General features: G+C 46.7%; 1 protein-coding gene and 1 non-coding gene across 2 annotated transcripts; one reads left to right on the top strand and one right to left on the bottom strand.

The window, feature by feature from the left end:
• Positions 1-930: 930 nt before the first annotated feature.
• On the top strand, positions 931-1018 carry trnap-ugg (transfer RNA proline (anticodon UGG)). The gene is given in 2 exon segments: positions 931-966; positions 983-1018. It is a non-coding gene; the product is annotated as a tRNA-Pro (tRNA).
• Positions 1019-10104: 9086 nt separating this feature from the next.
• LOC132390596 (probable G-protein coupled receptor 142) lies at positions 10105-12269 on the bottom strand. Its single transcript, XM_059963201.1, has 2 exons — positions 12086-12269; positions 10105-10499 (listed from the first exon to the last, which is right to left on the bottom strand). The coding sequence occupies exons 1-2, from the start codon at positions 12267-12269 to the stop codon at positions 10105-10107; spliced, it is 579 nt and encodes a 192-aa protein (XP_059819184.1).
• Positions 12270-12678: the final 409 nt, after the last annotated feature.

The raw sequence follows: 12678 nt of genomic DNA, 5'->3' as shown, positions 1-12678 counted from the left end.
TCAGGGATCAATGTTTTCCCCGATACATTTACGTGTATTCGTAAGCTGACGTGGTGTGTTGGGATGGCATGCAACAAAAACAACATTTACCGATGATAAAGCGTAAACAATTATATAAATAACGTTCGTGATTACAGTACGGATTTAGAACAGAATGTGCAAAAATAACAAAGACACCAGCGTGTATTTACAATGTAAACAACTTGATAGAAATGTAGTTTACGGTATTTACATTGTGGTGCCGTGACTGGGGTGATAGATAGAGGGCGCTTCGGGGAGCGGTGGTGGTTCTACATAGAATGGTTGAGCGGTATAACTGTCTGGGGGGAGGTGTGGGGAAAAACATTTAGAAATACTTCAAGAAGGTGCAGAGGACGTTCAGCGGGATGTTCCCTGGATTAGAGCACGTGTTGTGAGGGAAGGCTGAACGAGCTGGAACATTTCTCTTCAAAGCTGCAGAGCGTGATGCCGGTGTATGAGATTACAGGAGACACAGGGTGGACGACAACACCATTTTCATCAGGGTGGCAGCGGCCAATATGAAAGGACACTCGTGTCCTTTGTGTGGATGTGTGGAGGAAAGTTTAGCTGAGAGGAAAGTTGTTTTTATTTTGAACGATGTGGTGAGTTCTGGGAACGCACTGCCGGGATGCTGGTGGCTGACACAATAGGGACATTAAAAAGATACTTGGACAGACAGGTGGATGTCGTGAAAATAGCAGATTGTGGGCTGTGTAGGAGGGAATTGTCATATTGATGGCAGAGTAGGTTTACACAGGTAGGCACAGCATCATGGGCCGAAGGGCCTGTAGTGTGCTGTACTGGTCTTTGCTCTTTGAACTAATTTGGTGGTAAAATTACCACTAGATGCTTTGAGGAAGGAGATTGAGTAAGTGAAAGGCATCAGTTTTATGTCATAAATACAGAACGGGCTCGTTGGTCTAGAGGTATGATTCTCGCTTTGGGTCTGAATTTACAAGCATGCGAGAGGTCCCGGGTTCAAATCCCGGACGAGCCCCCTGAATGAGACATTTTAGAATTTCCGTCAGTGGAGCGTAGGAGAATGAGAGGAGATATTTAGATGAATAGAAAATTATGAGGGCGACAGACAAGGCGAATTCCTGCAGGCTTTTCCCCTCAGGTTGGGCGAGACGACAGCTCGAGATCAAAGCTTTAGAGTGGACGGTGAAATATTCAAGTTTAACGTCTTCATCCAGAGGTTGTGGCGAGCTTGGAACGACATGCAGGTAGAATTATAACAATTAAGAGAATTTTGGATAGGTATGTGGATGGGAGAGGTGCGGAAGGCTAAGTTCCGAGTGCGGGTGGGTGGAACTAGACAGAAGGGCGGCATGGACTAGATAAGCCGAAGGGTCTGCTTCCGTTCTCTGGTGCAACGTCACTCTATAACTCTATGAGGGATTTGGACTGGCGTAGAATTGGAATGGATGGGAATCGATGTGAAGCTGTGTGGCCAATTCCTGCTCCTGTGTTCTTGTATTACTGAAAATCAGCTCTATCGATAGGAACAGGTGTCCTGAGTGTCATTCTCTCTCCATTGAAGCGAGATACACAACGGGAACATGGGAAATAGTGTTTGAGTGGATGACCATCTTCCAAATTTCTCTGACCTCCGGGGACGTTTCTGCCGAGCAGAGTGTGGGAAATGTAGTTTCACAAAGGAACCGAGAAACCCGGGGAATTGGAGCAACCCAGGTGTACAGAATTATGAGGCGTATAGACAGGGTTAGTGGAAGCAGGTCTTTTCTAATGTGGTTGGAGCCAGAGGTCATGGGTTAAGGGTGAAATGTGAAATAGACGCGGTGGTTTAATGCATTTGGACTTTCAAAAGGATTTTGGTAAGTCTCCCTAAAGGAGTCTGGCATGGATTGTGGCATTGAATACGAACCCACACGGGGCATTGTCAGGTGACAGGGCCGAAGCAGGGAAGAGGGAGATGCGGGCCATTTGCTGGATGGAAGGAAGTGACAAGTTGGGGTTCACGGGGTTCGTTCCCCAGCACAGTTGTTCGCAGAGTACGGCGATAACTTTGAAGCTTCAGTACAGTGTTTAAAGATTAGATTTATTTGTCTCTTCTACATCTAAACTTCAGGTGAAATTCGTCATCGGTGTCAAATTGAATCAGTGAATATTGTGCTGGGGACAGCCCGCAAGTGTCCAGCACCAACATAGCGTACCAGCAACTCATCAACCCGAACCAGTACGTCATTGCAACGTGGGAGGAAACCGGATTACCCGGAGGAATCCCAGGCGGTCGGGGGTAGAACGTACAAACTCCTTTCAGTGAGCAGTGGAAATTGAGTCCCGATCTTACAGCGGCCGCTCGAATAGCCTGACGCAAACCGCTCCACTACCGGGTCATGTTGTGGACACATTGTCTGTCTGCGGACGGCATGAAACTACACTGTTGCTGGTGCGATGGGGAGCAGTGAGCAGGACGCAAACCGCTCCACTACCGGGTCATGTTGTGGACACATTGCCTGTCTGCGGACGGCATGAAACTACACTGTTGCTGGTGCGATGGGGAGCAGTGAGCAGGACGCATACCGTCTCCGATACGGTCCATTCAGGACTAGTGAACGGGCAGATGTGTACCAGATGTGGACGGTGATAACTGAGACGTCAGTCTTCATTCTTATAAACTAGAAACCAGATTATTAATGACGTAAGGGAAATGGGTCACGAAAAGGAAATGGGACCGGAGTGTCCGTGTACACGAGGCAGGGATTCAGGTGACACAAGAGATTCTGCAGACACCGGAAACCCAGAGTAACACGCACTAAATGCTGGCGGATCTCAGCATGTCGGGCAGCAGCATCTATGGAGAGGAATGAATAGTCATCCCTTCCTAACCAGTCCCTTAATCCGGGCTGATAAGGATTCAGAAGCAGCGAGCACTTGGGGAGACATGTGGGAGGCCATGCTTTATTGCAAGAGGGAAGGCGTACAGGAAAGTCCCAGCGCAGCCCCACAGGGCCTTTGTGAGACCCCACGGTGCGCAGTCTGACCGTTTTATCTATGGAGAGGAGTTCGTTTCATGGCGACGATGCGAGCCGGTCTGTTCGCCAGTTGTCTGTCCGAACGGAGGATGAGAGACCGGGCCGATCATTCTGTGCTGTACCCACCGTGAGGCGGGATGTCAATGACACCCTTCAAAGTCCAACATGTCCCGATACGATGGAAAGTGGTCCCGACTTTCACCGGAGGTTGATAGGTTCCTGATGAGAAGCAGCGTGAACGGAATGAGGAGAATGGGATCGGGATGAATAGCCAAGATAGAATGGCGGTGATGGGCGGAATGGCCTCATTCTGCTCCGTTGCCTTATGGTCTCGGTGTGGACTCCAAACCTGGGGGTCACATCGTCAAGTTATTTACAAACGTCACATATATGACCATGGGAACAGTGGACCATAAGGCATAGGAGTAGAATTAGGCCATTTGGCCCATCGAGTCTGCTCCACCATTCAATCGAGGCTGATCCGTTTCCCCCATCTCAGCCCCACTCCCCGGTCTTCTCTATCAGACCATAAAATGGAGATCGGGACTCAACTCGTCACCGAGGCAGATATATTAGAGGAATTTATGAACCTCACAGCGACATACAGAAATGACAAGCAGATACATGTCCAGTCCTGCCGAAGGGTTTCGGCCCGAAGCGTCGGCTGTACTCTTCTCCATAGATGCTGCCTGGCCTGCTGAGTTCCTCCAGCATTGTGTGTGTGTTGCTCGGATTTCCAGCGTCTGCAGATTTTCTCTTGCTTGTAGCGAGGGAGGGTTAGGTTGGTCTTGGCGTACGTTTGAAGGTCGGCACGACATCGTGTGCCGAGGGGTCTGTGCTGTGCTGTGTTCTCCAGGTATTGCCAAGGGCAGACTGGCCTCCCCGCACTTTGCTGCGGTTGTTCGGTGCGTGGGCCTTCAGAAGCCCGGGGGCCGGACAGGTGATCCCGGGGTCGCTCAGGTGGCCGAGGCGCCGATGACCCGCAGCAGCGAGGTGACCGGATACACCGCCGCGCTCTTCAGCTGCTCCCGGAACCTGGACTGCGTCGCCGCGTAAATGAACGTGTTGGTGCAGCTGATGACGGTCCGCAGCATAAACCCGAGCAGCGGAAAGATGAACTGCGAGTCGTTCCTCCCGGCCCCCCGCCGTCCCTGTGATCTGATAGTAGACGAATTCCACGACGTGCGGCAGCCACAGGAGGATGAAGCTGCCGGAGAGGGTGAAGAGTAAAACTATAGACCTCCTCCTGCTCTCCATCTCCGGGTCGCTGCGGGTCTCCCCACTGCTCTGATCCCGCAGCCAACTTCCGGACCCGGCTGGCCACCAAAATGTGCCTGACTGTCAGAGCGTTGAGCAGCAGAATGACAGCGAAAGGGAGGAGCGGGGTTAAAACCGTGTTGAACCAGTCATACCCCATCCAGCCTGGTTCGGTAAAGAAAGCGATCATTGGATAGCAGCCCCGCGGCACATTGTCGATGATCACTCTGGGTACATACGTGAAATAGTAGAGGACATTTTTCAGACACAGCAGGACGCCGGTTGTCCCCAGGACCACCGCCGCAGTCTCCCCGGTGCAATATTTTGTTTTCAGCCGCTGGCAACAGACCGATCGAGTGTGAAAGTGACGGTGAACCAGACGGAGCAGTCGGCGGCGGAGCGACGCAGCACGGTGATGACACTGCACACCGGGGTTATGTTGAGGAAGCACTCCGGGAAATAATGGAAGTTGATCCGGTACAGAATAACCTCGGTGAGGATCAGCATCAAGTCCGCTGCCGCCATGGCGACCAGGTAGCGAGTGTTGCAGGTGGAGAGACCGCACTTTCCCCGGGACAGGATGGCAATCGCCACTAAATTCACTGGAGGGAGAGAGCCGGGATCAGAACGGGGGAAGTAATGAAATCGTGTTAGAGCACACAACATACACTTGGTGTCCACTCTATGAGGGACACCGGTACACCTGACTGTTAACACAAATATCTCATCAACCAATGACGGAGGAGCCGCTCATTTTTTAGAAACACGCAGACCGCTATGATGATAGAAATGAGAACCGGACACATCCTGGATGTGGGTGGGGGTTGGACCTTTAATGATGAATGCCACTGCAGGTAACCCTTTCCGAATGAAACTTCGAGGCTCCACAATCTCAAAGTTTTTATAGCCACTGAGATCTCCAAGGGGACATGGAGGCTTCAACAGTTAAGAACAGTCATTTTAGAATTGTGTGTTTTGAAAAAAGCATCAGCCGAGCCAATTCCCTGTTGGGATTTTCATTTGTTTGCATTAATTGCGAAACTCCAAAGAATGGAAAATGTGACACGTTAATGAGTGAAAATGTCGAGCGGCGTTCTTCCAGCAATGAGAATATTAGACCATAAGACCAAACGATATAGGAGCAGAATTAGGCTATTTGACCATCGAGTCCACACCGCCATTTCATCGTGGCTGATCCAATTTTCTTCTCAGCCCCAAACTGGTCTTAGACTCTCTCACCACAGGAAACAGCCTCACCACATCCACTCCAGCAAAGCCTTTCAGCATTGGATAGGTTTCAGAGAGGTCACCATTTGTTCTTTTGAATTCCATCGAGAACAGTCCCAGAGCCATTAAACGCTTTTCATATGACAAGCCATTCAATCCCGGATTCACTTTTGTGAACCTTCGTTGAACCCTCTGCAGTTTCAGATCTAAGGGAAGGTAAGGGACCGAGAACTGTTCACAATACTCCCAGTGAGGCTTCACCAGTGCTTTGTAAAGTCTCAGCATTACATCCTGACTTTATTATTCCAGTTCTCTTGTAATGAGTGCGACATTGCATTTGCCTTCCACACCACAGACTCGACCTGCAAATTAAACTTTAGCGGACCTGCACAAGGACTCCCAAGTCCTGTCGCACATCAGATTTAACTTGAATTTTCTCTCCATTTAGACAATAGTCACTTTTTTCATTTCTTCTACCAAAGGTTATGACCATTCATTTCCCGACACCGTATCCCAACTGCCATTTCTTTACCCATTCTCCAAATCTGTCATTCTGTAGAAACGTAGAAACCCTAGAGCTTTGTGGGCTCTTCAGCCTGCAAAGCTGTGCCGAACATGCCCCACCTTAGAATTTACTGAGATTACCCATAGCCCTCTGTTTCTCTAACCTCCATGCAACTATCCGTCTTCACCACCGTCGCTGGCAGCCCATTCCACGCACCGACTACTTTCTGCTTAAAAAACCTGCCCCTGACATCTCCTCTGTGTCTACCTCCAAGGATTTTAAAACTGTGCCCCTCGTGTTAGCCACTCCAGTCCTGGGGAAAAAAAAACTTTTTACTATCCACAAGATCAATGCCTGTGATCATTTTATACACCTCTATCAGGTCACCTCTCATCCTCCGTCTCTCCAAAGAGAAAAGGCCGAGTTCATTCAACCTATACTCATAAGACATACCCCCCAATCCAGCCCAGTTTTGCATCCTATCAATGTCCCACTGTAACCTCTGACAACCCTCCACACTATCCACAGCATCTCCACCATTTATGTCATCAGCAAATTTACTAACCCATCCCTCCACTTCCTCATCCGGGTCATTTATAAAAATCACGAAGAGTTAAGGTCCCAGAACAAATCCCCGAGGCACACCACTGGTCACCGACCTCCATGCAGAATATGACCCGACTACAACCACACTTCGCCTTCTGTGGGGAAGCCAGTTCTGGATCCACAAAGCAAGGTCCCCTTGGATCCCATGTCTCCTTATTTTCTCAATAAGCCTTGTATGGGGTATCTTATCAAATGCCTTGCTGAAATCCATATGCACTATATCTACTGCTCTACGTTCATCAATGTGTTTAGTTACTTCCTCACAAAATCAATCAGGCTGGTAAGTCACGACCTGCCTTTCGCAAATCTATGCTGACTACCCCTAATCATATTATCACTCTCCAAATGTTCAGAGATCCTGCTTCTCAGGTTCTTCTCCATCAACTTGCCCACCGCCGAAGTAGGACTCACTGGTCTATAACTTGCTGGGCTATTTCTATTCCCATTCTTGAATAATGAAACAACATCCTCAACCCTCCAATCCTCCGGAACCTCTCCCGCCCCCATTGGTGATTCAGGGATCATCGACAGAGGCTCAGCAACCTTCATCCTCGCCTCCCACAGTAGCTTGTGGGACATCTCGTCCGGTCCCGGTGACTTATCCAATTCGATGCTTTGCAAAAGCTCCACTACATCCGATCTCTTAATATCTACATTCTCAAGCTTTTCAGTCCGCTGTAAGTCTTTCCTACAAGCGCCAAGATCCTTTTCCGCAGTGAATACTGAAGCAAAGTATTCATTAAGTACCTCTGCCATCTCCTCCGGTTCCATACACACGTTTCCACTGTCACACTTGATTGGTCCTATTCTCCCACTTCCTATCCTCTTGCTCTTCACGTACTTGTAGAATGCCTTGTGGTTTCTTTAATCCTGACCGCAAAGGCCTTCTCTTGTTCCATTCTGGCTCTCCTAATTTCTCTCTTAAGCCTTATAAGCCTTATAATCTTCTAGATCTCTATCATTCCCTAGCTTTTTGAACCTTTTGTAAGTTCTTCGTCTCTTGACTAGATTTACAACAGCCTTAGTTATCCACGTTTCCTGTAGCCTACCATCCTTTCCCTGTGCCACAATTCTTTCGTACGTTTCCCTGAGAATATCTGCTCCCAATTTATGCTTCCAAGGTCCTGCCAGATAGACTCAAATTTCCACTTACTCCAATTAATCTCCTTCCTAATTTGTCTGTTCCTAACCCTCTCCAATAGAAGGAAAGAGAATTTTGGTCATTATCTCCAAAATGCTCTCCCACTGAGAGATCTGACGCCTGACCTGGTTCATTTCCCAATACCAGATCAAGTCCAGCTTCTCCTCTTGTAGGTTTATCTACATACTATCAAACGCCACCCCATCTAAACCCCTCGCTCTATTGACCTGCTCCCTACTTTCTCAAATCTACCTGCCCCTCCATCTATTTTCATATAGTCTGTAAACCTCCGCAAGAAAGCCATCAATTTATCATCCAAACAACTGAAATAACCTGAACAGAATCAGTCCCGACATAGACCCCTGTGGATCACCAATAATCAGCGGCAGCCAGCCACTTAAGGCTGCCTTTATTCCCACACTTTGTCTCCAGCTAATCAGCTCGGCTTTATCCATGATAGACTCTTCCCTGTACTACCATGGGCTCGTAACTTTTTAAGGAGCCAAACGGCGGTTCAGGACAGATTGAGTGGCCGCTCAACACATTTCGTCCAAGGGGCGTCTGGAGCCGTTTCCAGCCGCCTGAGTTTGGTCAACCAATGAGGACTAACTTTCAAATGCACTTCATGTGTCCAAAATATTAAATATCGAATATTAATTGCCTAGTAATAAAATCTTAAATTCGGCAAAGCCAAGCCACCAATCTTTTTGGATTTCTGCAAATATTTTTTACTCAGCCTAAGATTTTTATTCGGCCATATATAAAAAGAAATTTTAGGGTCAATAGTATCAAAAAAAGATTAAGGAATAAAGATCGGTACCGCTTAGAAAAGATATAAAAATTTGTAAAATAATCAGTTCTTTTTTGTTTGTGCTAAACTTGCGTTGATTCGATTTAAAGTGGTACATACGGCACATAGGTCCGAAGGTAAGTTAGCTCGATTTTATTCTCATATAAATCCGATCTGTGATAGATGTCATTCTGAGCTAGCCTCTTTGACTCATATATTTTGATCTTGCCCTCTCTTGGAAAAGTTTTGGAAAGATATTTTTGATATATTTTCTACAATTTTACATATGGATTTACAACCTCATCCAATTACGGCAATTTTTGATTTACCAATGATCGATCTGCCCTCTGAAGCTCGGCAGATGATTGCATCTGCCTCCTTAATGGCTATTGAACTGGAAAGAAATTAATCCTCTAACCACATCTCAATGGTTCTCCCAAACCATATCTTGTTTAAATTTAGAAAAAATTAGAAGTGTCACATTTGACCCCTCGGTTAAATTTGCAGAAACTTGGAGGCCTTTTAGTCAATACTTTCATAGAATGTAATCTGACCTTCTCTGATCCCTTTATTTTATTCATTGAGTTGAGTAGGGGAGCGGAGTTAACGACATTAATGATATTATTTGATATAATTGAATAGCCCAGCTTTGTTTCGTTTTGTTTTAGTTTGGTTTAGATGTTTTTCGATTTCAATTTTGGTTTTTTTCCCCATCTTTTTATTTTTTTCTATTTTGGCTATCAAGGGTTTGGGAGGTCAATTATATTGGTGCTATTTATAGCTTTTTCTTTCATATATTAATTACCAACAATCTAATCCCACTCGCTTGACACTACCATGATCATTAAGTATTTACTTTTGAAAAACTTAATAAAAAGATTGAAAAAGAAAGGATTTTATTTTAGTTGTCAGTCACTATGTTATTAACGGAGTAACATTTTTCTCTCTTGAGTTTATGCCAAGAACATTTTTGGAGCATTTATTTTTTTCAGTTAATTCAATAATCCTCTCCTCAATTCCCCACTCTCCCAGTAGGGACAGCACTACGAGATTTTATTTCTTAATAATTCGGAGGACGGAGTTAACCGGATACTTCACGGCGTTGACAAACTCCTGCCTGAACTTCGATTGAGTCACCCCATAAATGAAAGTGTTGGTGCACAGACTGAAGTTCTGTAGCATATATCCGACATGTGCAAAGATGAACTCGGAATTGTTGTACTGGCTGGGAGTTGTTCCGGCGATGTTGTAATATAAGAAGTCAAGGACAGTTGTTAACCACAGAAGGATAAAGCTGCCAGATATAGTAAACAGTAAGATCATCGACCTCCTCCTGCTCTCCATCTCCGGGTCACTTTGATTCTGCCCTTTGCTCTGACCCCTCAGGGCCTTCCGCACACGACTGGCCAGTAAAACGTGTCTGACCGTCAGAACATTGAACAGCAAAATAAAAGCGAAAGGCAGCAGGGGGGTCACGACCTTATCAAACATCCTGAACCCCACCCACAGCGGGTCGGTGTAATAAACCCGCTTCCGTTTACAGAACCACGGTACTTTATCAATGATAAATTTGGGTTCGGAAGAGAAATAGAAGGGGACGTTTTTTCAGACACAGCAGGACGCCGGTTATCGCCAGAACCGCCGCCGCAGTTTTCAAGGTGCAGTATTTTGTTTTCAGCTTCTGGCAACAAATGAGGACAAAGCGGTCGAAGCTGAATGCGACGGTGAACCAGACGGAACAGTCCCTGGCCGCGCACATCAGGAAAAAGTTAATGTTACAGGTGGGATACCTGTCCAGGTATGATCCGGGAAAGTAATAGCTGATTCGCATGAGTATGACGGCGGTGACGACAGCCAGCATGTCCGCTGCTGCCATGACAACCAAGTAGCGAGTGGTGCAGCTGGAGAGGCCGCACTTTCCCCGGGACAGGATAGCGATCGCCACCAAATTCACTGTGAAGAATAAAAGAGAATGGATTATTTAATAAACTCCGCCGACTGTTCGGAACGCCGGGTGACTTCGTCAGTGAGAGACCCTACTCACCCGGTGCACATTGCCACCCCTTGTTTTAATCAACTGGTTATCTGCTCTGACGAAGTGTTATCTGGTCCTGACGAAGGGTCTCGGCCCGAAACATCGACAGCGCCTCTCCCTATAGATGCTGCCTGGCCTGCTGCGTTTCGCCAGCATTTTTTCTGTGTTGTCTGAATTTCCAGCATCTGAAGATTTCCTCGTGGTTATCTGCTCTGCCTCTTGACACCAGACTGAGTTCTGTTTCTCAAGCCCTGCTTACACATAACCGGGTCCTATAATTCTTGTCCCTATAAAACACCGTTTTCACTGGAGCAATTATGTTACTGTGTATGCAGAATATACGAATGGAGACCGCTTCAGAGACTGATGACCGGCACCGACAGACGGTCCTGATACAGGCAGCAACATGTCTGCTACCCGACCGTGAGTCCGATCGAGTACGTGGAAACTGTCATTTTTACAATAATAATTTCATAGTTACTCTCAATTGAAAGAAAGGAATGAACAGTGAATATTACTCACAATATCTTAACAAAACACTGTTGCTGATCCTACGATGGGACGCAAAGATGCAAATTCAGAAATCAGAGGGGCCACGGGCCTTCGGTGCAGGATCCGGTAATGGTGAACTTATCGATGTTAGGATTCATTTCGAGAGGACCAGAATATAAACTCAAGTATGTACTGCTGAGGTTTATAAGGCGTCAGTCACACCGCGTTCAGAGCTGTTTTGGGGCCCCATACAGACGAAAGAACGCGATGGCATTGGAGAGTGTCCGGAGGAGTTTCACGGGAATGATCCGGGTAATGACAAGTTTAACGTATCAGGATCGGGTGATGGAGGCGGGTCTTTACTCGCTGGAGTTTAAAATAATGCGGAGGGGGGGGGCAGGATCTTACTGAAAACGGTCAAATATTGAACGTTTATATAGAGTGGATGTGTAGAGGGTGTCGTCTGTAGTGGTGGAGCCTGGGACCAGAGTGCATGGACTCAGAATAGAGAGAAGTCTCTTTAGAATGAAGACGGTGGGAGAAATGGTTTTCCAGAGGGTGGTGAATCTGTGGAATTTTCTGCCACATGCGGCTGTGGAGACCAAGTTATTTGGGATATTTAAAGTGTTATGTAAAGGCGTGAAATGTTACGGGCTGAAGTCTGGAGAATGGGGTTGAGAGGGATCATCAGTTAGTCATAATTAACTATCCGAGCAGACTCAAAGGACCGAGAGGCGCCGTTTTGAATCGATGTCTTACGGTCTACCGTTTGCCGCTCGTCATTGAATTAGGTATTGAGCGTGGAGTTTGTCACCTTACACAATAGAATTCAAGTTTAGTCTCATTTGAAAGAATGCAATAAACAGCAAATGCTGTTCGGAATATCTGAACAGAATAATGCCGCTGATAATATGATGGGACATGGGATTAACCGCTGGATCAACGGGCAAAAATTCCAGGTACAAAACGGAGCAAATTACTGGCTGACAACACATCATTTCCAGTCACTTACCGGGCAAACCAATGATGGCAATGATCAAATAGCAGATCCTCCGGGCGCTGTTAAATGTTTCCAACATTTTCGGCCCGCACGCTTTTGACGGCCTTTCTGATTGAAGCTCCGGATCCGCATTCCGTCCGGGAGCAACACAGTTATAAACCCTGAGATCTCCTCTGGGAATCTTCAATTGCAACATCGTTCAATACCGATAAATTTAGCATTGAGAAATAAAGATGACGACAGCAGCGTGGCATCTTCATTGTGTTGCAATACAATTATTTCACCGATACAAATGAGACACCAGCAAACATGCGGCCGTTAACAATGAAGCATAACTTGATAGGAAATATTGTAATTCAACAATGGGATCATTTGTGCTATGCCAGCCCAGTCATTGGATTTAAAGTGTGATATTGCTTGATCAGGTCCTATTGGGTTCGGGTCATTGATTGATGGAGAGTTGCAGCAGAGAAACAAACCCTGCGTCCACCGAGTCAGTTCCAGTGACTATCCGCCCATTTACATCACTCCTATAGCCGTCCCGTTTTATTTTCCCCTCGTTCTCATCAACGAGTCCCGCAGAACATTTTGCCGTTGGCCTGCAT

Source organism: Hypanus sabinus, unplaced genomic scaffold, assembly GCF_030144855.1.
Source record: "Hypanus sabinus isolate sHypSab1 unplaced genomic scaffold, sHypSab1.hap1 scaffold_980, whole genome shotgun sequence".
Classification (NCBI taxonomy): domain Eukaryota; kingdom Metazoa; phylum Chordata; class Chondrichthyes; order Myliobatiformes; family Dasyatidae; genus Hypanus; species Hypanus sabinus.
This window is presented reverse-complemented; position numbering and strand designations above follow the sequence as displayed.

Coding starts and splice junctions, on each gene's coding strand:
- LOC132390596 (XM_059963201.1), bottom strand. CDS start 12,269: ATGTTGCAATTGAAGATTCCCAGAGGAGATCTCAGGGTTTATAACTGT. Junction 10,500..12,085: donor TGCCATCATTGGTTTGCCCG/GTAAGTGACTGG, acceptor TATTCTTCACAG/TGAATTTGGTGGCGATCGCT.